The 25,737-nt window shown below is 44.5% G+C and overlaps 3 protein-coding genes across 6 annotated transcripts in view; 2 read left to right on the top strand and 1 right to left on the bottom strand.

Annotated features, from left to right (window-relative positions):
- Positions 1 to 3,499, top strand: part of TMOD1 (tropomodulin 1) — a 55,314-nt gene extending 51,815 nt beyond the window's left edge. For all 3 annotated transcript variants that reach the window (XM_020791396.3, XM_078384809.1, XM_072991906.2), the window contains one exon: positions 1,453 to 3,499. In XM_020791396.3, coding sequence (XP_020647055.1) covers positions 1,453 to 1,517 — 65 coding nt within the window. In that variant the 3' untranslated portion in view covers positions 1,518 to 3,499. The remainder of the gene's footprint in view (positions 1 to 1,452) is intronic.
- Positions 2,076 to 20,978, bottom strand: TSTD2 (thiosulfate sulfurtransferase like domain containing 2). Of its 2 annotated transcripts, XM_020791391.3 has the most exons (11): positions 20,530 to 20,978; positions 19,976 to 20,033; positions 18,601 to 18,809; positions 15,982 to 16,310; positions 15,634 to 15,742; positions 14,523 to 14,648; positions 13,142 to 13,247; positions 10,963 to 11,081; positions 9,820 to 9,978; positions 8,021 to 8,159; positions 2,076 to 6,191 (listed from the first exon to the last, which is right to left on the bottom strand). In XM_020791391.3, exons 3-11 carry the CDS (start codon positions 18,790 to 18,792, stop codon positions 5,962 to 5,964), a joined length of 1,509 nt encoding a protein of 502 aa, XP_020647050.3. In that variant the 5' UTR covers positions 18,793 to 18,809; positions 19,976 to 20,033; positions 20,530 to 20,978; the 3' UTR covers positions 2,076 to 5,961. The 2 variants fall into 2 exon arrangements, with proteins under 2 accessions (XP_020647050.3, XP_020647054.3); XM_020791395.3 differs by lacking the exon at positions 19,976 to 20,033 and having other exon boundaries at positions 20,530 to 20,661.
- A 1,463-nt stretch (positions 20,979 to 22,441) lies between these two features.
- Positions 22,442 to 25,737, top strand: part of NCBP1 (nuclear cap binding protein subunit 1) — a 45,784-nt gene continuing 42,488 nt past the window's right edge. Inside the window, exon 1 of the mRNA XM_020791326.3 lies at positions 22,442 to 22,688. Coding sequence (XP_020646985.3) covers positions 22,655 to 22,688 — 34 coding nt within the window. The 5' untranslated portion in view covers positions 22,442 to 22,654. The remainder of the gene's footprint in view (positions 22,689 to 25,737) is intronic.

The raw sequence follows: 25,737 nt of genomic DNA, 5'->3' as shown, positions 1-25,737 counted from the left end.
CCTCTGCCTCGGCGTGACACCCTGCCTCCGGGTAAGACAGCTTTTTAGTCACCCAGGGTGTGATTCACAGAAGCCATTTTGGGTCTTCCGGTGGCCATTTTGGAACCGCTGATCAGCTGTTCCCTCGACATCGCAATGTGAAGATCAGTAAGCGAAACGCTTACCGATCATCGCAAAGCGAATTTTGCCCATTGGAACCATCGGTATGCGATCGCATTAGCGATCCCAAAAAACGGATCTCTATGCGAATTCGTCGTTAAACTGTGCGCTTGTTATGCGAGGCACTACTGTATCTGAAATTTCCAGCCAAGTAGTGAATTGTGTCTTTGGCAGTTTTACACCCGATACATGTCATAATTTTATGAATATAGTTTAGGGCTCAGTGAAGTATCCTAGCTATCTATTTACAATTTAAGATTGAATGTTTGCATTTAATAGGCTTCATTCAACCAGAACAGCTTTCTCCCATATAACCAAGGCTGTTGTTCCACAATGTGAGATTGTTATCAGGATATGAATTATTTTGTAGGGGAGGGATGACTGGGGACACAGAGCACTTAAAGCAGGTTGGAGTCCAGGTATTATTATTATTATTATTATTATTTGTTCATCTGGTTCCAGTGGACATACTGGGCATGTCCCACTACAGATGTAGGCTGAATGTCTGAACATACTTACACAGGAGAAAGCCATTCCTAAATTTAAGGGGGGTTATTTCTGAGCAGACATGAGCATGACCATAGTGTGAAAACAAATTTGCCATCTTCCCTGAACTCCTGGGAATGGAAATTTGGTGCTAAGTAGGGAAGCTTAGCAAGTAAAATTCTTAGCATTGGATGGTACGATGCAGGAAACACACTGGTAATTTATGCTGTGTATAGAACTTCTATAAACCATCTGTTTATATGGAGTAGATACGTGGGTATTCGTATTCATATACGAATATCCCTACACAGGTGGACATAACGAGGGTCCAGCTGCATAGGGCTGGATGATCCACTCACCATTTCATCGCTGCCGCCACGGAGCCTTCCAATGGCTCCGAAGATCATTTTCAGCAAGCCACTCTTCGATCTATCAGTCTTGTCATCCCGCCTTCTGCCAGGAGTGGCGAGTCGAACGCAATCTTCGGAGCCATTGGCGCCCGCAGCAGCAGCGGATCAGTGAGTGGGCCGTCTGGCCCCATGGGGCTGGACCGTCGTTATGTAGCTGTGCGGGGGTATTCATATACTAATACCCCCCTCTCTAATATGGAGTCTTGCTTGAAATCCTATTTTCAAAAACTTCAACCTGATTTAGATAAGTAGTTTGTTTTCGTAAGAAATTAGCAAGTTTATTATCCCAGATTTAATACTTCAGGCTACTCTGTCTTTGGTGTTAAATGTTTGTAACTCTCAGTGAACAGATAGTAACGTACTTTTACCTGAACTGATTTTTTTCCTGCTTTTTCAGTGAGGAAGAGGAGGCTTGCAGACATGAATGGGCCCATCTTTCCCAAGTGCCGGACTGGGGTGTAGTTCTTGGTTGCGGAAATAGTGTCGGCGAGCTTGCACTGGACTGTGAAGTGGCAGAGCAACTGTGCAGTGAATTTGTGGTGCCTGTTTTTTCATATGACATCCTTATGCACTGAAATGTCGAAACTAAATAGTGATGTAGGCAGAGATCTTTATTATCAGTGTGTGGATGATCCCCTTTTTTTAAAAGAGCAAGAGAGAGGAACGCATAGCCTCCACCCCCCCCCACCCACCCTGATGTGGCTGGATTGCAACTCCCACCAGTCTGAGCCAGCCTGGCTTATGGTGAGGAATGTCGGTAGCTGCAGTCCCCAAGCATTTAGAAGAGCTCACGTTTCCCATCCCTATTTTAGAATAATCTGGAATTTGAGCCTGTTAACAATAAGGTACATATGCTGGATTTTGGCAAGATACACTGTAGCAAAAAAATGGCTTAAATTTATAATTAGTCTGCAGCCTAATTTCAGTCTGGATTTTTTGTGTGCATGGTGTGTGGTGTGATACGCATGAGTAGTTAACAATAACAACAAGATGCAAGTACTACTCTGTACATGTAGCAGAAATGTTAAAAAAATAATTTATTGTTTGTCTTGATCACAAGAATTAGAAACTCCTAGTCTGACAGCACTTCCATTGTCCTAATGTACATCATTAATTTAAGGACTTGTGAATTTCAATCAGCTAGCAACATCCACAGCTCCACCTTGTAAACTAGTTGTAAGAGCAGAGTATCTGTTATTTTTAAAGCATCTGCACACTCACCCAGCAGAAAGAATTTTTAAGGCCACTTGTTTCCTAAGCAATAGTTACAAGAAGGAAAACAAAAACAGCTGCTGAATGGGATGTTAACAGTTCCACCGCCCTCCCCCCCTCAGAGTTTAAGACCCATAAAAAGTGAATTTGCACATGCTGTTCTCTTAAGCCTTCTGATAGTATGCAGCAGTTTCTAGCCATTCTTCTGGATGACTGGCTGCTTTATTTCTTTGTTACACTTAGCCAAGTTTCAAGACTTGTCCTCACCACTGTTTCAGATTTCTGAATGGGCAAGCTGCTTGGGACAGTCCCCTTGATCAACTACAGAATGCTACACATGATTTTTTTACCTGCACCAAGTGAATGGGGCACAGCATTAATGTCTGGCTGGGAGCAACCACTGGACCCCACCACCACCACTAATGGTTTGGAGACTAGATGCTCTCAAGGTGCACAACCCTTCCCCCATATACTTTTCTGCAAAGACCTCTGCACATTGCAGGGGGTTGTGCAGAGGCATGATCTTGGCTGGGAAATTTGGAGGCAGCATTGCAAACTATAGGCTCCATTCTTCCTAGATGCCAATATGAATTATTTGCTACCCTGACAGTCATGCTTGAAGGAAGCATCTGCCTGAAGGCAAAAATCCCTTTCCCCACATTGAGAGCGTCCATAGCCTGCCCTTCCCATAAATAGTGGGGGACAGAGTGCCAATAAATGTGGAATATGGATTATGTGGCAAGGTTAAGAAATCTGCATACACATTAATGGCACTATTAGACCCGTAGAGCTTGGCTTATAGCCAGTAGATGCAGTCCACTGGCTGAAATCTTATTGCTTCATGTGGTAAGTCACACTAGAGAAAACCCATTGAATCAGTAGGGATTTGGTGAGTCAACTTCTCCATAAGCTCTACTGATTCAGCAGGCCTACCTTAGTTATGACTTACATAAGTTGCAACAAGAGTAGGGCTACTTGAATCCATGGAAATTACAGAGGCATTGACTCTCCAAATGCCCAATGATTCAATGGACCACTTCTAGTGCTAAGCAACAGGATTTCAGCCATTAAGTGCTTATTGCTAGGCAACAGATCTATACATGGTATAAAACCTGTGCAATTTGTTTCAGTGAATAGAGACTGCACTGATGCCTGGTGGGTTGACCCCTGCCTCCTACTACTGTGTTGTTTGTAAACGATGCCTTAATAAAGTACCACTTTTAAGAACTTGACTGAAGCGTGTGGTTTTCTGACCTCTGCATTCAGTCATGGCACTCTAGCTAATGTGCCGCTGAAGTAGCTGCTGATAAAACATTCTTCCCATTTTTACATTTAGAAATCTAAAGTTTTGCATGCAATTGCAGAGTCACCAGTCAGTTTTATATCTATACATATAAACTGATGTGCGTAGATTATATATCTGCATTATTTCCCCCTATTTTGCCTACATTTTGAAGAGTTCTCAGAGGTATATTGTGGCTAAATTCACTGGCCATCAAAAAACAGGGAAATTTTGTTAAATTTCTGAACAGCCTCTCATCTAATCCAGGGTTGTGCAAACTTTGTTCCACCACAAATAAAAATTCTGGACCAAGGACAGTTGGACTCTGCAACATATATAAATCAGGCAACAATAAGCCTTATTTCTTTTGTGTCATTTATTGCGTAGTTCTTACTATCTTAGATCATTCTGTTTCTGCCTTAAGACAGAGGTGTAGCAAAGGGGCAAAGAATGAAGCAGGATTGTGAAGCCCTAGCAGCAGCCACTGGGGATCCTATTTAGCAATCTGTGTCTGCCACTGGAAATGGGAAAGTACAGCCTTTAGTCTCATATGCAACTGCAGTTAGCAAGGGACAGCTGTGTTGCTTTGCAAGAGGTGGCATGCCTTTGAATTATTACCTTCTGAATTTCAACACACATATACACGCACACAGTGTACAGGACTGTAGAGGAAAAAATACATCATGAGCATAGCCTGTCAGATTTAATTGCCATGCTTACCCATTATTTAGTCATTAAACAAAAATTGAGAGAGGTGACTTAACAGTGGCTGCATGGGTATTTTGTAGCTCAAAGATGTGCAGTGGTAACAGTCTGAATGCACTGATGCCACACCCCCAAGGATCTACACATTTTTGGTTGGCAACAGAAGCCACTTTAGGCTTTTGCCCTTCTCCAAAGGGCAAGGGTGAACCTAGTGTGTGATGCAATGCCAAACATGGGATGCATTTTAAGGGCCAGCATCTCTGAGGACAAACTCTTATTTTTAGCTGTGTGCATGTGTATTGCAGGAGGGTGGGTGAGAAGGGTCAGCCCTGCTGTAGCGAGTGACCTCATGTTGTCCTGAGCCTGTAGCAGGGTGGTGAGTCCTCCCAGCATATAGAAATGTACTTGCTCTTGATGAGCGAAGGAGATTTGTTAACTTCTCACATCATGAACTCTGGAAAAACCGAGTTCTACACATTATCAGCCAGTTGGAAACAAAATAAAAAGCAGAAGGGGCAGAGGGGAGCTAGCTAATAAATAGTTGAAACTATTTTCATCTCAACAAGAAAACACATTGTCCAGTCTGGAAAAAAAAAGAGAAAGGGGCTTGAGAGAGGATTTGCATCCCCATTGTGTCTTCTATTTCACTTTCACCGCTGCTCAAACAACAGTAGCAGAGTTTTGAAGCGGAATAAAAAAACTGCCAAACCAAACTATATACCACAAACAATGGGGTCTTCTTGCAAAGCCCTTCTGCTCTCTGAGGAAGAAATTATCATTGATTTTAAGGCACAGATCCTCACCCTTATAACTGTTTTTTGCAAGACAAGAAACTGTGACTTAGCTTACCTGCCATAGATCACAAAATTCCTTTCACTGCTCAAGAGTATTGCTATTTGTATGCATATATTTGCAGTTAAGATGAGTAACAAGGGGCCCCTGAGGATGCTACCTCTCCCTTGCCTGATAACCCAGAGCAAAAGATGGGAAGGAAATGCAGTGCCATCTCTGCTATTAAAAGCTCCTACCAGATGCAAGGGCACTTTCAACCATTTGATACCTTTCTTAAAATGGCTCTCCAGGAAATGTAGCTGTTGACTAGGCATACAGAGTATATTCCAGATTTCTGCTTTTGAAAACATTTTAAAATCTGGAAAATGTTCATTTAAGGTATTTTAAGCTTGTTTCCTGGCTGCCTTATAAAACTATGGTCATTGAGCACTTAACATGGTACCTTTGACTACAGAAAGCACACTGTACAGATTCAGTCTGCCTTTATAGTGGCCTGTGGTTTCTCAGTTTGCATATATGTCTACCTGCACTTCTTGCACTTTTTCCATTCTGGAAACTCATTTATGGTAACGCATTGCTTTGTTGCACTGCACTTTTGCCCCCGCTTTGATGTGTAGAGTAGTGATACTTGCTCTTTGGACTCTGGGTCACAGTGTAAGTGGAGAAGTGATCATCTCACTCAAGGAACTCTTCTGTAGCACCATGGAAGTCCTATATGCTTTGCACACAGCAGTCATTGACTTTTAAGAGGAAGTCAGCATTGCAGTGAAGCCCTGACTACAGCCTGAACTGGAGGTCTGCTAAGCTGTCTACTGGAACTAGTTGCCCCAAATGCCACTGCAGTGTATCTAGCAACTGCCCTCCGTCCCGCAAGCAAATGTCCACAAACGGAGACTCTTGCTCCCTGGCTCTCCGTTAAACACGTTCCACTGGTACTCGCCGCCGTGTGCTTGTGCACTCACACTCTTCCTTGAAGGCTCGCCTGGAAGGAGTTGTAGCCAAGGCAAGGCCTTTCTCCTGGCACAGTGGGCAGCAGGCTGTGAATCCTTTCAGCTGGCACTTTGAGCATGTCAAGACGAGCTGGCGGCAAGGCTCAGTGGAGCACAGTCGGTACTGGTCCCAGAGCGTCCCACAGTAACGGCAAGCTGGGAAGACAAGAAAAAGGCTAAACCTCCTGCAGGCAACCAGTTTGTTTATTTATAATTTATTCGTTACATTTATACATTTATCACCTTTCTTCCAGTGAGCTCCAAGTACAGTGGTGCCTCGCATTACGACGTTAATTCGTTCCAGCGAAATCACTGTAGAATGAAAACGTCATAATGCGAAATTTAAAAGCCCATAGAAACGCATTAAAACCCAATTAATGCGTTCCTAGGGGCTTGAAAATCACCGTCCAGCGAAGATCCTCCATAGCGCGGCCATTTTCGCTGCCTGTGCAGTGAGGAATCCGTCCCAGAAAAGAGTGGGGAGACATGTTTTTTTACCCGGCAGCCATTTTGAAACCGCCGATCAGCTGGCCGAAAATCATCGCTTTGGAGAATCGGTTCCCGAAGCAGGGTACGGATCATCGCAAAGTGAAATTCCCCCATAGGAAACATCGTTTTGCGATCACTTTCGCGATCACAAAACCTTCAACGTAAAGTGATTTCGTCGTAAAATGGAGCGCTCATAATGCGAGGCACCACTGTAGTTTTTGTGGTTTTCTTTTTCCCCATTTTATCCTCCTGTAGCAGTAGGAAAGTAGGACATATTGAGAGGGAGAACTGGCCCGAGGTCACTCAGTAAGTTTCTGAGTCCTGGTCTAATGATCTGACTCTTGACACCCCGCTAGCTGTCTTATTTGTGGTTCCTATCGCTCTTGCCCTAGTGGCACATAGACCCACAGACGTAGATGATAAGCTGGCTGCCCATCTTTCACGTTACATTGAACTATAGGGGCTCCACAGAGGAAAGATCTCTCACTGCTTCTAAGCAGCCTTCCCAATGGAGTACATTCCACATGTGTTAAGATTTCACTTCCATTATACATGCACAAGACAGTGAAGGAACACCACACAATCACACAGTTGTTGTGTTAGAATGTAGCAGTGACTCCGGTGTGTACCACAAAGAGCAAGTGTGATGTTGCGGATAAAGTGTCAGACTGGGATTCAGGAGACATACATAAAAATCGTTGCTCGACCATGGAAACTCGTTGGGGGTGGCAACAGCAAACCCCTCCCTGTGAAAGCAGTGGAAAGCACAGCACAGAAGGCACGTCCCACTACACCTGTAGTGACTCCCAAACCAAAGCTAAAATCAGTGTCATTCTCTTCTCCCCCAGAACAGACCGCTTCAGCACCAAGGCAGGTAGCAGCTGCCCAGGAATCAGCAATGGGGTCATATTCTGACCTTAGGGCTGAACTGAAGTGCTTTTCACACACAGGTGCTGGAAAGCCAGAGCGTGAACAATAGGGGTGCCCTGGCCAGTGCAGCCCCTGTGACTGGAAATGGACCTTGCTCATGCCGCTACAAGCACATTACAGTACATATATTGGGTAGACGGTGCATATTTAGAAAACAGGAGACCAGAGAACAAACTGCTATTGACACTTGTAGATTCAGGTGCAGAATGCATATTAATCAAAGAAAATCCTGGTGATATCCCCGTGAATGATCTCATACCTCTGGCTGGGTTTGCAGGGAGTGAACATCCCTGAACATCTCATGTGCCTTGCAAACCTTATTAGGGTGACTATATGCCATCAGCAACCTAACAACATCAATGAAGCAGTGAACGTATACATCTAAAAACAGAATGGCTCAGATCCCTGATATATGTGCCCACAACCATGGGCTGCATTGTCAAGACAACCCGGAAATTACGGTGAAATACTGGTGGTCACCAAGAGTACAGTTCATGAGCCACTAGCCCGGAGAGTCCCAATAGCAAATGTTCTGCACAGCCCCTCAGGAAGGGAGGATGACCTACCTGAAATCACATCACCATTGGAGGAGATGGTATAACGTTCATCAAAGACAAAGAGCTTCCCTCGGTAGAACCCATCTGGAAATTCTTCCAGGTATTTGTGGATGCCACCCTTCAGATGGTACACTCCTTTGCACACCCCCTGTGTTAAAACAACCACAAATCACCCATACATCTAGGGATATCTGACGTCCTGGTAAGGAGTTCTACAGCCTACAGCCTCCTTGGCTATGATTACTGACTGACTGTGCAGATTCTGCCCATTTGGAGACTGTACATTTAAAGTTATGTAGGCTACACATATGACTGAGTGAAGAGAAACACAAAACAGTGCAGATCAGACTGGCTGGAGACAGCCAGCAGGAAAAGAAAAGTTGAGACTTGACCATCTAGGGAGAGACAGCAGAAAAACCTTGAATTGTTTAGAGACAGCCGAAAAGTTAATATATGACTGTCTAGAGAGCAATGTCAAACAGAGCAGAGTTGAAGGAAGTTAGTAGTCTGCAGTAGAGTTTATGAAGAAATACATTTAGATTTTAGTTTTTACTCTTACCACATAGCCAGGAACCTACCTTTCCCTTCATATTCTTTACCTCTGGCCCTTAAATAAAAATTTCAAGCAAATTTTTCCTTGAACCAATCTCTTCTCATTATTTGATTTATATGGCAGGAAAAATAGGGAACCCACACTATTACTGCAGGAAAATAAACTCATGCCACACAAAGTTACATTTTACCACCAGCAGGATTTTAGGTACTAAAAAGGTGCAAAGGGTGCTTGAACAGTGCCTATGACAGCCTGAGGAGTGTGTAACACAGCTAGCGTACAAAAATTAATGAAAAAGTTAGAATCTTCTTGGTTCAGAGCATCACATTGACATTTTGCTTATTTTCAAAAGTAGAAAAGAAATAATTCAGGCTGTTGTATTTTTCAAATGGAGGCTGATGTGAGAGAGTTTGGTTTTTATGCCAGATCGTGAGCAGATCACCAGACAGCGGTTATAACAGAAGATCCAAAGGAGGAATATCCCTGAAGATGCTAGGCCATTTCCTCTAAGCCTAATGAACTATCTTGGGAGGACAGAATTAATCCCTAAACCTTAAAGAACCTTAGCTCTGAGGGAGGTTTGCCAAATTGCAGGCAAACACAGGAAATAACAGCCTGGTCTATTTTGCTGCAGGCTTCACCTCTTGCTAATGATCATTTTGTTTTAAGTATCCATTTAATAATACTCATATATGAGACAGTTTAGAAGAATTTCCAGCATCTCAAGGGAATTCAGGAGGGTGAAAAGTACTGGTGCCCTTTATAGCTGCTTGGCCCTCCACAGAAATACCACCGGCTGAACGACTGAAGCAGCGAAAGCAACATTTCTTCAATCATGCTGATGGAAGAACCCAGCTTTTTTTTAATGTACAATTTGGGATCAGAAGAAATCATTGCCAGTTGTGCATCGTTCCATGCACGCAATATTGTTTGTGCAACTGGGTCTTAGATACGACCGTTTTAAGATCCCCCCCCAAAAACATTGCTTTTTGCATGTTAAAAGGTACACTAGTGTAAATCTTCCACAGGATACTAGCCATAGTATTTCAATTATGCCTTTTCCATTCTTTCTAAGCCATTATTATTTAAAGTACGCAGTGTAAGCTATTTTCTATCTATGCTTGTCCTTGTTCTCTTTTTTAAAAGACTTTTGAAGCTGTAAAGCAAACCAGCAAAGCTACCAATGTCTTACAAGGATGTTGCCTATTCCACAGCACAAAGACTCTCCCAAGTCAATTCCCCTCAGGAAGCTCACCTTGGACATGAGGTAGGCTGAGGCCCGCTCGCAACGGATCCCACCTGTGCAGTACATCAGCACTCGTTTGCCTCTGAAAAGGTGCAAGTTCTCATCTACATAGGTGGGGAAGTAGCTGAATTTCCTGATGTCTGGAGCCAAACAGCCTTGGAAATGTCCCTGGGGCACAGGAAAGAAGACAACAGGTTAAACCCCCATTTACTGCCATAGATTCAAACTGGCAGATAGCTGGTTATGCAGTTAGAGAACTTAATTTGTTTCACGTGAAATTAGCCCACCAGGAAAAAGCAAAATAATGAGAGGCATGCCACTCTGGCAAGAGGAGGGAGGCTCAGGAAGATGTAAAAGGAGAGGTATCTGGTGGGGGGGGGGGGCGATACAGCAAGAGAAGTTAAAGGAGTGTGGGAGGACATTACAGATTAGGGGGAGGAAGAAGGGCTCGAGGGCTGGACTGAAGTGCCATAGTAACCTCAGGAGGAGACAACCAAAGAAGCCCTGCAGGCCACCGTTTTCCACCAGCTGCAAGATGTCATGGGCTCGGCATCACCAAAGTCAACCTCGGATGAACATCCATTCAGAGCCTCTAACCTCTGTGCAGCGGAGGAAGTGAAGGCACCAATACTCGGTTTTTGCATCTCCGCCAACTAGAGGCTGACGTTCAGGCTGCATGGCAGCAGAATCCTGGGCAGCACATTTGGGAATCTGGCCAACCACCAGGGTAGAGCCGGGGAGAGGGAAGCTAACCACTCACCAAGGCAGAGATCAAAGAAAGCAGACTGTGGGATATCAGGCATCAGAGAAAGCTATCTGGCCATAACTAAGAAAAAAAAGTTCTTGTTGTGGGTGTTACGTCTGGGGATTTACTACAGTAGACCATTTAAGATTCTTTTTTGCCCATGGAAGACTTGGGGGGGGGGAAAATATAGCATGAAAAAAAAATCTTCCATTCTTTATCTTGCAATACTAGAGTGGTAAACAGACATATTATTTTAAAATCCCTGGTCCTATATGCAGAAACACCAACAAACGGACACCCAAAAACTGCATATACATGTACTGGCCTCATATATATGCCTATTAGAAGGAAATCATTTTGCTTCAGACTTTCCGGGCTTCCAAAATGCCAAATCAAGGGCCACCTACTATTTTACTTTCATAGAAGTTCCTGCAGTCCAACAGAAGGGTCTCTGCTTGTCCTTTGCTACCCTGGGAGAGATATTTCTCAACTTCTATATGAAACTCCTTAGGAGTCAAATGAATTCCTGCAACGAAATAAAAATCGCTTAGTTTCCTAAAAGCAGAGCTTAGAACCACTACATTTCTGATTACCACTCCCCAAATGACCTTGCCACCATGGCCAGAAACTTTTCCAAGCTTTGCTCAAAAGGATACAAATGCTCGAATTCTGATTTCAACCACCCTTTTTCCCCTCACAAGTTTATGGAGCTGAGGATGACACCAGGAAACTGGCCCAGGTAGGACATGTTTATGCGTGCACATTAAACTCATTCACATCTGTTGATAAAAATGTATCACGTACATGCGACAAATGTATTGTGTCAAAACATGAGCACATGAGCTGGGAATGGCTGCAAATTTCTGTTATATCACACACAAAGAGTAGCAATTCTGCAGAAATGTCATGAGGACCTCCAGCCTCCCTTAGGGAGATACAAGAAGGCAGCAGCTTTGACAGCTAGAGTGTTCTAAGGACGGAGTACGTGAATAAGGGTAGTCAGTTATTCCTTGCTACATATAGATAAAAACGCAAGGGGCTGGAGCACAGAAGGCTTGCCACTTCTGTCACTCTCCTATGCATGGAAGATACTAGATCTGAACTGAAATCTCTATTATCTCCCGGGGCATTCTACATGAGAACTCAGATGTTCCCACAAAGATCACTGTGCCCCTACACACCTCTGAAGCTAGGCAATTCCAGTCTCTTAAAGACCATCTTCAAGTAAGCACAAAATCTGTGTTCACTAACAGGAGGCCACTGAAATCAAACTCCTTGTGGACCAATTGCAAGCTAAAACATTCATTAGAATGGAGGTGCTGGAGGTTTTGTTATTTCACTGGCCCAGTCTGGGCTATCATTCCAATTTTATGGTAGTTTACAAAGCCATGATTGAGCACTGAAACCAAGCATGCCTCTCTTCCTCTTCCCCTCACACCTACAGCCAGCTTGAGCACAAAGATATTGGCTTATATTCCGTAAAAGCACCTTATTACACCGAGTTTGGGGAACTCTAGATTAATGCTGGTTGACAAGCTAGGAAAAGAACCCAAGAAAACATCCTTAAGCATCTTATTCATCGGCTGGCATTAAGCCATAGTTTCTCAGTTCATAAGCAACAAGGAACTCTAGTTTTAAACAAATTAAAACCTTTATACAAAAGCCAGCAGAGGACCAAAACAAGGGGGAACGGCGAGGGAGTAGCATTTGGTCTCAGTCCTCATTTGAATTGTTGTCCATACTGAGCCACTGTGATTCCATTCTACCAGTCTAATCCTATTACTTGTCTACTCAAAAGTAATTACCACTTATTCTTAGAATTAGTACATACAAGATTGCAGCTTAAGCCCTATGTTCCAAGTTTATTGGCAGCTGTTGGTAGGAGTACAGAGAGAATTTTAAAAATCCAGAACATGATGGCAAAGTCCTACTGTAAGTGGTTGTGGATAATGGGTACTGCAGGTACTGCAGTCCAACACACTGTGAATTTGTCAGGAGAAAGGCTATTAGAGCCAGGAGAGAGATCACCCTCAATGAAAAGGGTTTTTCGGGCAGCACCACCAGAGCAAATGAAACCTACATGCCAGTCTTCAATTCAAGCAGACTTGCAGCTGAATCTTGACCACTCATTCCTAAGTCCCACTTTATTTAAAGGAGTTACTTCCATATAAGACTCTGAGAATTATCTTGAATTTTCTTTGCAGCAGCCACTTTTTAAAATAGTTCCGACTACCTCATTCATTCATTCATTCATTCATTCATTCATTCATTCATTCATTCATTCATTCATTCATTCATTTACAGGCCACATTTCTCCTAGTGAGGGGAGCCTTCCCATTTAGTTCCTATTCCTTGGTCTAATTTCAGACTTCAAGTGAAAGGGATCTGTCCTTTCTAATCCCATAACCCTCTGGATGGGGTGGGGGAGAGAGGAAAAAAAGGAGTGCCCCTGCCAAGCTGAACATCATTCACTAACACTGTGTGCTCTCCTCAAACATATGACCCCTAAGGGAGTTAAGGTGGGGACAGGGGAGAGACATTCTATGCACCTATTTTGTAAAGCCAGCAGCTAGGGTGTTTCCATACCACTTTCTTTGTAAGAGACTTCATTTGGGTTAATTCCCATGGGTACTATTTCTTCAAAGACGCCAGTTCGAAGGTCTGGGAAACAATGAGCTCCTCCTTTACTTGTCTGAGGAAGGGGGAAGAAACAAACAAGAAAAAGCTACCAAAAGATATGTACTTGACACATTAGGCTAGAGAACAGACGACAGGCTGAATGAGTTTCCCCCTGCACTGTTAATGGTGGTTTAAAAGAAGGGTTACTCACTGTGGTGTGTATATCGAGCCTACATTTGCCTCATCTATCAAATAAGTTTGGAAGGAACTCACCCTAATAATATTTGGCAGATTTTTGTGTTTTCTGAAACCTGTTTGACTACTAGTAATAAGGAGGCACACAGTATCTGTTTACTTATGATACTTATCTGGTGTGATTCTGCCTTAAAAACAGAAGGCTCACATAATTAAAGTGGAAAATATCAAATACAATAAAATGCAATAATTAAAGGCTCATAAGTTCACTAGTCACCAAATCAAACTAAACACATAAGCTTAAAAACAGGATAATGGAAAGTTAGGCAAGCAAAGAGTAAGTCACCTTCCAATATTGAGAGATCATCATACTTGAAGTTGTCATGGGAGCAGATTCTACACATAAGACAAAACAAGTAAGGCCCTCTTTCTGATCACCAACCACTCAATTTGAACAGATAGAAAAATTTAGAGATTGTGTTTACATTATTCAAGTAGGGCATTTTGTCCTTGGCACTATGTCATCGATGAAGTCCTTGCAATATCAAATAGGTCAGGAAAGCTCCAGTCCCAGGGCCCATTCCCAAGCCCAAAAGGATTTCCCATCCCATTCACAGACCTCTTCAGCTTTATGTCTGATCACTGATCAGAGACAAGAGAGTGCTTAAAGGCAGGAAGCTGTTGCATGGAATTATGTTTTGTTTTGTTGCATGGATCTGATTAGAAAACAATTACATGAAATCAAGCTCAACTGGTCTCACTGGGAAACTATTACATGGAATTAAGCAGTGTTCTCCAACTCAGGAAGTTGTGGCACTGGGCATATGCATGAGTATACATGCACAGAAGTGAGCTGTGTTTTATGTTTGTTGGGAAAATGAACAAATTGGTAGGAATTGGAAAACACCCCATCCACTTTGTTTTGGCTTTACTCACTGCTAGAATACAGCTCTCCACAACTTTTCTAAATTGGAATCCAGCTCCTGGGTTGAGAAAGGCTCTGCAGCAAGTGTTATGGTGATCAGACAATCATGTGCCATTGACAAATCTTGCTACTGGGGGAAGGGAGAAAGTACTTAAGAAAATTCTCACTACAGAATCAAGAATGGGAGTGAATTCATAATGCATCCAGCTTGCCGCTGGTGTCTCTCACCTTAAAATCATCCCTCATCAAAGTCCCTTTAAAGAGGGGGTGAGACAGCATTGCATCCATATAAAGGCTAGTTGCTATCTTGCTCCCACCAACAGTTCCATTAATTCCTTCAGAAGCTATTCGAATCTGGAAAAGCAGAAAAGTTCACTATAAGGTGTGCAGTCCAGACCTAATGGATCTACTAAGAAGTAACCACTAGTGATTTCATAGAGGCTCACCCCTATGAAAGTATTCCTCAGCATTATGGCTAAACTAAAATCACACACAACTGTGAATAACTTCTGTCCCCTTGTTAAAGAGGTTGTAATTGGGAGCAGGAAAGGCAAACAAGGAGATATTCCTTAACTCTTCCCCAGGACAGGTCCTGGGAAAAACTAATACAACTTCTACGGTAGTTGATCATTTAGGTCTTTTCCAGTGGTAGTATTCCAGCTGTGGAAAGCTCCAGAGAAGCCCACTCACAATCCACATTACAATCTTTTCATGACCTTTTTTAAAAAAAAAAAAAAATTAAACCTCCCAGGAACCTTATGAAAAGTTTTGGCACTCCTGCATCTTAGTTCTCTAGGTTGTCTGTTGTCATGTACTGTCAAATCACTTCCAACTGCCTATCATGGGGCAATTTCCTGGATATGCTGATCCTAATAAGGTTTCTATAATATGTGAGATGTTCAAGGACTGGTTTACCATGGCCACCATCCCCCATTAGCTTCTGGGGGGGGGGAATGGGATTTGAATCCAGTTCCTTGTCCAACACTGCCCACTACACACACTGGCTGATAGGCACTCTGCCTCTGGCCTTCCTTAGAGAGAAACCCACTTCCCTTTGGTGTTCCACAAAGAAACTAGGAAGGTTACTTCCTTGGGCTACAACTCCCCGAATTCCCAAGCTTGGATGATGGCCCTGTTGGCTAGTGGATTGTGGGAGCTGCAGTCCTAAGCTTTCCAAGCCCCAGTTACACATGATGCTTGAATAGATATGGGACTGTCCATGATTCCAACCTGCCACCTCTGTTACAAGTGGGTGGACTCCCGGCCAGCCGTATCACAGTCCCTCTGAGACAGCTCAGCGGCTACAACTGTTCCTTGGGCAGAATGTTAAGAGGCTTACCTTGCCGGTGAGATGCAGGTGTCGACATAAGGCCTTCTGCCATGCACAGAGTCCCTCAGGATCTGCCACCTCACAGTAACAATAATAAAGCAGAACTTGCCCAGCCTCACTGTTGTCGACAACACAGAAAAGAAGCTTTCATAAGAAAAGAAATGGAAGTTACTGGCCGTACAAGACTTGACCAGTTCATAGCATTCCATGCAGTGCAGAGCCTGAATCCCCCAGCCGGCAAGGGATTTAGACATTGGGAGATGAAGTTTAAAAAAAACAAAACACTGATCTTCCCAAGTTCCTTGGCACTAACCTCTTGGCTCATGTTTAGGGTTTTTTTTTAACCCCCATTCTTACCTGGTCATTTCACCAGCATCAACGTGGCTTGTGTCTGGGAGTTTGTGAAACATCTCCTGATCGTGCTGCAGGGGCTTGCTGGGTCTCAGCGTTTCATCGCCAGAAACAGGACAAGTTGTAATGCTGTCATGTCCTGCCATCTGCTTTAAGATCATACATGTCTGCTGCCCCATATCTCCTGAATGCTGGATAGCTACGTGCCGGTGAATGCTAGTCAGGTCTCTGAAGGTCTGTTGGCAGCATTTCCAGGAAATGCCTCCTTGGAAAGCAGACATTGGACAGCATGTGTCAGCTGCAACTTCCTTGGCTTTAACAAAGAGCGCAAATGCCTGCAAAAATAACAAAGAAGGCTAGGTGGCAAGAAGCTTGGAAAAAGGAGGATAGAAGAACAGGAGTAACAAAAAAAAAAGGTGAACTGGGGTTTTCATGCTCTCTAAACAATAAGTACCTTCTGAAGCTGTGACAATATGAGTCATTAGATATACTTTGAAGGGGTTTAAACCAGGTAATAGATGCAAGCATGACCCACGAGTGTGGCCTACATAGAAGACAATATGCAACATACAACTCTGTGACACCGTATATTTAAATAAAACCTAAACGTTTATTTGGAAGCAAAATTTGTCTGATCCTGGTCCACAATCTCAAAACAGCACATACTTTGTTTCCATTCAAACTGAACCATACAGAAAACTTCCACCTGTTTGTTTGTTTTTCCCGTAGAAGAGGTGGGGAAAATATCCCTTTGCAGAGAAGTGGGACAGTGGTGTTAAACTGCTACCCTTTTCTTTTTAAATTTTTGAAGATTTATTTGCAGCAACACCCAGTAATAATTCTGGAGCTTTGTTTGATGCCTGTGAGGCAGGTCTTTCTAAGTGGGCACAATGAGTTGCTAGGAAGAAATCTGATCTTCCTTGAAATAGGCTCAGATCAGAATCCTAACCCCCCAAAAATTAAATTCTTTTTTAAAGTCTGGTTTATGAATGTGGGATATTGTGCGCCTGTATCCATGACTCAAAAACCCAGGAAATGGCCCAATATTGCTGCATAATATCATTCCTGTGTTGCCAGCAGGAAAAAGGATGGCAAACTTTACATAGCAAAGGGCAGCCTGAAAATTGAGAACACCAATGACAGCAGTCAAGATGATCTACAGCAGTGATTCTCATGCTCGGTTTTGCCAAGGCCATAAACACAACATAAAAGAAATACTGTAGACTGAATCAGGACTGTATAGGTCACATAACAAATCTTATAAAGTGGTGCGTGAACAATTGTTTCCAGTTTCTGGCCCCTTTCAAATGTGCCAGCCACCCCCAGGGGGAGACATGCCACCCCCCAAAAATGGTTGGTCTACAGGGCACACTCTTGTGTTCACTACCATTCACAAAGTGACACCAAGCAAGGGGAAATCCCAGATAATGACTCCTTTTTTTCATCAGTTAACTACAGTGGTGCCCCATGTAGCGACGTTAATCCGTTCCAGGAAAAACGTCGCTAAGTGATTTAATCGCTAAGTGATTTTAAAAAACCCATAGGAACATATTAAAACGCGTTTAATACGTTCCTATGGGCTTAGAAACTAACCTTAAGCGAAATTCCTCCATAGCGGCGGCCATTTTGGGTTGCTCTAAAGTGAGGCAAAACATCAGCTGCCATTTTGGAACTGCCGATCAGTTGTGCGAAAATGGGGGCTTTGCAATGATCGCGCGGAAGCGATCATCACAAAGCCCCCATTTTCGCACAGCTGATCGGCGGGGCTTTGCGATGATCGTTTCCCTGCGATCATCCGAAAGTCCGCATTTTCGCACAGCTGATTGGCGGGGGCTTTGGGATGATCGTGGGGAAGCGCTTCCCCGCGATCATCCCAAAAATGGGGGCTTTGCGATGATCGCTTCCCCGCGATCATCGCAAAGCGAATTTTCCCCATAGGGGCCATCACAAAGCGATCGCTCTTGCAATGCCCAAAAGTCCATCACAAAGCGATTTCGTCGTAAAACGGAGTGATCGCTATGTGAGGTACCACTGTACTTCTCACCCAATACAAAGCAATTGTATTTAATTACAAATATTTGTAACTACTTAGGTAAAGGTAAAGGTTCCCCTTGACAATTTTTGTCCAGTCGTGTCCGACTCTAGGGGGTGGCGCTCATCCCGCTCTTCAAGCCATAGAGCCAGCGTTTGTCCGAAGACAATGTTTCCGTGGTCACATGGCCAGTGTGATTTAGACACGGAACGCTGTTTACCTTCCCACCGAGGTGGTCCCTATTTATCTACTCGCATTTGCATGCTTTCGAACCGCTAGGTTGGCGGGAGCTGGGACAAGCGACGGGTGCTCATTCCGTTGCGTGGATTCGATCTTACGACTGCCGGATCTTCTGACCCTGCAGCACAGGCTTCTGCAGTTTAGCCCACAGCGCCACCACGTCCCTATGTAACTACTTAGATTTGAGCATTTCAAAGCACAGTATGATAAAATAAAACATATTACTATACAAAACACAAATACATCACATAGTGTACACAACACATGCATAGAACTGGAATAAGAACATCCTGTCTGCATCACCTTCTTGTAATATTACTAGACAGTTACCATGTTAATAAAGAATCAAATACCTTCTTCTTTGCATATGCATACTTCTTTCTGGCATGAGCATCTAATTCAGCTTTGAGGTGGCTTCTGGCTGGTAACGGAACATGGTCTTTCAGCTCCAGGTCCGCAAATGTTAGAATGCAAAGTTCTGCCCCATCATCTCCATCAGGCAGTGGTGAAATGGAGGTCATTGCTATGTCACAGCAGCTGGGCATAAGTTTTTCTCTGGGACCTAAAAAAGATGTTTCCAAAACAGGAATTTAGCAACATGCAAACCTTGGAGATCCACAATTTCGTTAATGGAAGGAGTTCCCCAACTAATTCAGATTGCAGCTATTTCCTGCCACTGTTGAGTCTATAGCTGCTGTGGACAACATCATCAGGTGGCTCTGATGTTGAGTAACACTGGTCCTTGGACAGCAGCCCCCAGTCCATGATATGATCTAGCAGAAGTAGCAACTGGTAGAGGAGATAAGCAGTACTGTATAGGGGAAGGATGTCACTGAAAGTAAAAAGTACAAGAGGAAAGAAGCAAAAAAAAAAAAAAAAAGCAGAAACTCTATTTGAAAGATGGAAGGTGGTGCAGGAAACAAGGCTCTCCTTGTGTTTTCTAAGCAATGTCCTCTAAATTCTTTTTTATATTGATATCTGAATTCATCTATAGAAGGTGTGTCTGTGAATTTCTGGCAATCCAATACATTTTCAGGACTGCTTTTTTTAAGCACTTCTTTGAGGACTAGAGTCCCTTGCCTCTGGCAAGCCACAACCTCTCAGAATCAGCCACTTTTCTATAATAAAGAGTAATAAAACTAGCCAGCCTGACAGGTTTTCGTGAGGATTGCTAAGACAACAGTGATGCTATATACAGTACTGTACTGGATCAGATGGAATTTGGGGACCGATGAGAAGCATCCTATAGTTATGTTATTAACGCTGAGAGAAACAAGAAGTCACTGTCCATGAACATCTGGACAGGTGTGGCAAATTGGAAGAACGCATTTGCTGTTTTTCCCGAGCCATGTTGTCACCTGCTATTCTGACCTCAAGACTGTATATGAAGGCAATGAGACCCAAGTTAGAGAACTGGTTAAAGCACAAGAGCCGAAACTCTGGTTTGGATACTCACTGGACATTTCTGCACGAGGTACTTATAAAGCAGCCTTATAAAGGCCTGGCACACCTTGACATGTATTGGACTGCAACTTCCAAAGGCCCTCTGCTACTGGGTTGTTGTCGGGATTATTGAGAACAGGGTGCATTAATCCTTTCCATACTCAATAGGTATATGACAGGAAAGCAGACAGCATGGTGTAGTGGTTAGAGCGTTGGTTGAGTAATGGGAAGACCCGTGCCCCAAGCCCCACTTGGACCAGTCCTCCTTCCTCAGCCTAACCTTACCTCACAGGGTTGTTGTGAAGAGAAAAATCAGGAGGGCCACGAACACCGTCTTGAGCTCCTTGAAGGAAAAGTGGGCTATCAATGCAACAAATACAAATACTGCGAAGAAAACCTCTCTCCAGGGGGGCACATTTTTTACACACTCTACAAGGCGGGCTCGGGGGGCGCGCGCGCACACACACACACACACACACAGAGCCCACACATCCCTAGTTGCTCTCGCCCCACCGCACGTGGTGCTGCTCCCCACGGCAGCACTTCACTCCCCCACCCCTCGGTGTGAAAGAGAAGCAGCGGAGGCGCCTTTTTCCGAGGGCCCAGCCTGGGTGAAATCTGGGCCGACTGAACCCACTTTTGGAGGGAGCGGCAAGCCAGGCTTTGGCCCCTTCGGCCGACTCCAGCCCTGTCGGCTTTGCCCCCACAGAATTCAGGGGGGAAGCCTCACGCCGGTTGCTTGGCTGCCTCCTGGTCATGTGCAAAGTGGGATGGCGACCGTCCCTCTTTTTCTCTGACCCCCCCCCCCTTCCTGCGGCGGCCCAAGCCACCCTTTTTACCTGGGCCAACTCTCTCTCCGCCGGGGCGCCCGGCACTTTCCCGGCTTCCGCAGCAGGGAGCTGAATTTGCTGACTCGCTCTGCTCAGCGAAAGCATGTCTTGCCTGTCTCTCTCTCTCTCTCGATCCCTCCCCCTGTAACCCTCCACCCGGGCTCCTCCCCGGCAGCCGTTCCCTCGAGGGACTACTTGCAATTAGCCACTTTCCCGTTTTTGTTTTGTTCGTTTCTTTTATGAAGAGGATGGCTGCAGCAACCAGAAGCTGCTGGGCAGTCAGTCGGACGGTTTGGAAAGTCTGATTTCTCCGATCCTCTCTTTTAACTGTTTGTATTTGACGAAGGCGTTATTATTGCTTAAACGCCTGGTAGCAGAAGCAGCCCTTTATTTCTGAATTTAAAAGCAGAGGTGTCCTCCTCTCTTATCAGTGGTGCACGTTTGGAAGTGCAAGTGGTGAACTCCAGGGTCCTCACAGTCCAAAACATAGAAGCAGCTTGACAGGTCCATATCAAACAAATCAGTTCTAGCACTTATTTTCACCTGGAGCCGGTCTTTTAAAAAGTAATTATATTAGAACTGCAGAGCTGGAGGGGTCCTTCAGGGTCATCAAGTCTAGCCCTTGCCAGAGAGGCACAGGAGGGAATCGAACTCCCAACCTCTGTCCTAAACCACTGAGCTATCCAGGAGTATGTAGTGTTCTTGTCTACCCAAGCTTCAATCACCGTCAAATACTTTACAAAAGCAAGAGTTTGCAAAAATAGACTGTTTCTGAAGAAATCTAGTTCACTCCTAGCTAATAGGAAAATTGCAGGCTAAGTTTAAGGATGGTGAAGGGGATGATATATTGTATATATGATATAATAAATAATAAATAAACGATGTAGACTTTGCTAAACAGAAGGTCCTGGGGGTTTGAGACTCAAAACCCTCTCTGTGTGACACTATTACTCTAACAACCAAAGATATTAATTTTCATGACGGGTTAAGACTTTCCGGAAGAGACGATTTCCTCTACCTCTGTATGCATTACTGTTCTGGCAGTGATGCCTAATGAGAAACAGGCAGCCACCAACCTCCAGGCTTGGATGTTTGTAGAGATGTAGTAGCAGCCAGTTCCCAAATTCTTCAACGGAAAGACAAAGACTTCCCCTTTGCAGAGGCCTACTGAATGAAGGCGAACTCAGAACAGAAGCAACAGCAGGCAGAAACAATGAGTAAGAGCCAGTCTGAATCAGGCCAAGGGCCTGGCTAGCTTTCTCATGAGGTCCTGACAATGGCCAACCAGATGCCTATGGGCACCCTCCAGCTAAAAAAAAAGGAAGAAAAGAGGAATCAACGGGTAATGTGTAGGAACTTGGCTAGAATTCTATTCTCTTCTATAGTTTTTTTTTTGCCTCAGTTTTGTTTTTTCCAACAAAAAAGCCAACCTATATGAGAGTGATTTACTGCAACAACAAAAAGTTAAAAAGAGAAGACTGCAAAGGAGATTGCACGAAAAGAAACGCGAAAATAGTGATTTTCCGAGGATCAACTATGTTGGTGTATTTCGGGGTGGGAGTTTTGTGCCATTTTGAAAACTAAGACCTCGTGGCGTTACGTTCCCGTGGCCTACAGTCCTGCGCGTTGGAAAAAAAAAAGAAACCACCAGCCAAACGTTTCCCCTTTCCCCGCTGAGCTTCCGGTGGCAAAAATGAAATCCCCGCAACAACACCCTCGGATCGTTGTTCACGAGAGTTGTGAATTTGCACATCCTCCCTCGACCTTCTTTTGCTCCGGAAGCGCTTTCCGTGTCCCCCCCGCCGAGGTCACATGGTTGCCTGTATAGCGGGTGGCCGGGCGTCCGCCGGAAGGAGCGTGTGGGCGAACCGGAAGGAAAGCGGGCGCGGGCGCGGGCGCGCGTTCCTTGCTGTCTCTCTCTCTCTCTCTCTCAGTGGGCGGTTGGAGCCTCGGAGGCCTCCTCCTCCGGCGAGCGCGCGAGAGCGTCAGTTGCTCGCCTCAGGAGGCGACTTTAGTGAGGGCCGGAGGCGCCGGAGGTCCCGCCGGCGCCGCCACTCGACTCGACGGGCTTTTCCCGGCTTCTCTCCCGCCGGTGCTGCTTCCCGAGAGCGTCCGCCAACAGAGACGGGGAATCATGTCGCGCAGGCGGCACAGCGACGAGAACGACGGTGAGCCGGAGACCGGCCAACGGGTGGGCGGCGTGGTAGTGGTGCTGGTCCGGCGGGGTCCGGGAGAGGCGGGTTGTCGTCGCTTGTGAGACACCGTGGAAAGACCTGTTCTCGCCCCCGTTTTGCTTCATAACCGCCACACGCATATGGGTCCAGAGGCATAGGAACCCTAAATGGCAGCCACGCCGCCTGTTTTGCTAAGTAAGGAAATGCAGTACTGTGTAGAGGAAGCTGCCTTAGACGAAGTCAGGCTTTGGGTCCGCCGAGACCAGTATTCCCAGCTCGGATTGGCAACAGTTTGGTAAAGTCTGGGGAAAAGGTTTTTCTTTGGTCTTTCACATGAGATACGACTGTTCTTTGAATCTAGAACCTTCTGTATGTAAACCAGTTAGCTGTACCTTTTCTCTGTACACTATTTCTCATGTGAATCCCTCACAGGCGGGGGGGGGGGGGACAGAGAGATTTGTACTAGTGCTCACCTAAGTAACAGCCAGATCAAGTGATTGATACTCCTTGACTCTTATCAGCCCATCTGAATCAGTATCGTATTTTCTAAGAGCAGGACTAGACAGGGGGAGTTGGGGCGATCTGGTTCACATTTAAAAGGCTCTTGACCTCCGTATGATCTATTTTATCTGGCATTTGAAGGATTCTTCCATTCACAGGGAAGCCTATCATAAGGATCCAGAGAGCACTTTAAATCACTCCAATTTCTCCCCCTTTCAATTATTAACACCCTATTCCGCACCTTTTGTCTACCTTGGGCCAGGATGACTTCCTCTTTTTTTTTTTTGTTACTTTCCCTCCCAAGGAGTCAACTCTCTATCAGATACAATAGATGTATCAAAGAGCACCTCCAGTGTATCTAGAACAGCACTCCATCAGTTGATGAAATACTTGTTTTAAAAAGGTTAGAGAAGATGAAAATAGAGAAAGGGCTTACTCTGTTATCCCATTACAGCTTACCCCATACATCACAGAGAACGCCACCGGGTATTGGGGAATGGATTAGCCAACAACATGGACTGCAGAATAATTAGGAGCGTTCCCAGTCGCACAAAATAAACTGTAGCCTCAGTGCTGTTCCAGAAAGGAGTGGGATAGCTAAGGGAAATATAAATTCCTGTTACTACAAACATGTTGTCAATGGGAAATAGAGTGGACCAAGCTACAAGCCTTTCTGTTCATCCTCTAAGTGTCAAAGACTGGGAAACTCAGGGTCAAGTCAGTGTCCTTTAAGAGTATTAGCTTTTCTTGTTTTCTTTTTAAGGGATGAGTGTAGAAAAACAGCAACAGATATGGGGGTGATAGTATTTAGTGACAGTTTATTTGGAGAGTAAGAACAGCTCTGCTTTGATGATGACTGATTTTTCTGGTATCAAACCTTAAACTTTGCACGTGTTAATAGGTGTAACTATCTCTGTATGGTGTGCAGTGTCACTAACTGGAGAATAATCCTATGCAAGTAGATACTTTAAAATATGTATTCGCGAAGGCTTTCACAGCCGGGATCTAATGGTTGTTGTGGGTTTTTCGGGCTCTTTGACCGGGTTCTGAAGGTTGTTCTTCCTGACATTTCGCCAGTCTCTGTGGCCGGCATCTTCAGAGGCCTGGAGTAGGAACTCTGTCCATGCTCTGTAGAACTGAACTGCTTACTAAAAAGCTAATCTATCTGGAAGGACTATTTGCTTTTATTAACACCTTCAAAAGCTGCTTTGGGGGGGCGTTGGGGGGCTTTCCTTAGCTTGACAAAACTGCAAAGGCTGCTCAAACCTGACTCAGCTAAAATCTAAATCAGTGGTTCTTAACCTTGGGTTATTCAGGTGTTTTTGAACTGCAACTCCCAGAAACCCCAGCCAGCACAGCTGGTGGTGAAGGCTTCTGGGAGTTGCAGTCCAAAAACACCTGAGTAACCCAAGGTAAAGAACCACTGATCTAAACCACTGGTTCTTAACCTTGGGTTACTCAGGAGTTTTGGACTGCAACTCCCAGAAGCCTTCACCACCAGCTGTCCTGACTGGGGTTTCTGGGAGTTGCAGTTCAAAAGCATCCGAGTAACAAAGGTTAAGAACCACTGATCTAAACGGTCTCTTCCCCAACCAAGCCTTACCTAGTTGCTTTCTTAACACAGTTCTTTATTTTCCCTCTCAGTCTCTTTCTTCTAAATCTCCATCTCCCAATAGCTATAGCTTTACATTATTAGTTGACTCTGGAGGATGGAGAGTTTTATCTGTCACAAGGGTTGCAGTCTAAGGAGGGTAAAGCCAAAAAAACTCATTCCTTGTTTCAGATTCTAGGTCTGACGTTACTGTATTAAAATAAAATATATTTATGCTGTTTATCTTACGTATGCTTGTCCAGTGTGAGAGACACAGGATTTAACCATCTCATACAAAAACGAAGGAAAAATAAAGAAAAACATTGTGGCATCTTAAGGCTAACTGCTATACAGTGGTGCCTCGCAAGACAAACGCCTCGCAGGACAAAAAACTTACAGGACAAATGGTCTAGAGGACTGTAGATAGTCCTTGTGATGATTAATGTTTCTTTTTTTCAATTCAGAACTTGTAAACAGTGGCTGATATAAGGATAGTATTCCTCTATTATCTGTATCTTCAGTATAAAAAACAGCATGGACTTTTGTTAATATCTACTGTAGTTGCAAAATGTGTTTATTAACGTTTAGTGAAATTTTGTAAGAGGTTGTGGTCACCATAACTAAAGGGATGTGTTCCGGTGCCCTTGCAAAAGTTTTTTTGTGGGGAGGATGATGGTGTTAAAGTGGTACAAAAATGAAGTACAGTGGTGACCCGCATAGCGATGTTAATCCGTTCCGGATTAATCGTCCCTATGCAGAAACATCACTAAACGGAACAGAAAAAGCCAAATCTGTGGCTCCCAAACTCGCCGTTCAGCGAAGTTCCTCCATAGCGCTGCCATTTTCGCGCTCTCGGCAAGCGAGGGCAGGACGCGAAAACACTTGCGGCGGCCATTTTGGGCACCCGGCGGACATTTTGGAACCGCTGATCAGCTGTTTAAAAAAACATTG

The sequence above is a fragment of the Pogona vitticeps genome, chromosome 2 (genome assembly GCF_051106095.1).
Source record: "Pogona vitticeps strain Pit_001003342236 chromosome 2, PviZW2.1, whole genome shotgun sequence".
Taxonomy (NCBI): Eukaryota; Metazoa; Chordata; class Lepidosauria; order Squamata; family Agamidae; genus Pogona; species Pogona vitticeps.
The sequence above is the reverse complement of the archived record's forward strand: the minus strand, read 5'-3'. Positions and strand labels throughout refer to the sequence as shown.

What these genes read in the sequence shown, in the direction of transcription:
- TSTD2 (XM_020791391.3), bottom strand. Translation starts at nt 18,792, where the DNA reads ATGCCCAGCTGCTGTGACATAGCAATGACCTCCATTTCACCACTGCCT. An exon ending in ATGCATATGCAAAGAAGAAG is followed by an intron (nt 16,311 to 18,600) that starts GTATTTGATTCT and finishes TTATTTTTGCAG; the next exon opens with GCATTTGCGCTCTTTGTTAA. An exon ending in AGTCTCTTACAAAGAAAGTG is followed by an intron (nt 11,082 to 13,141) that starts GTATGGAAACAC and finishes ATTTCGTTGCAG; the next exon opens with GAATTCATTTGACTCCTAAG.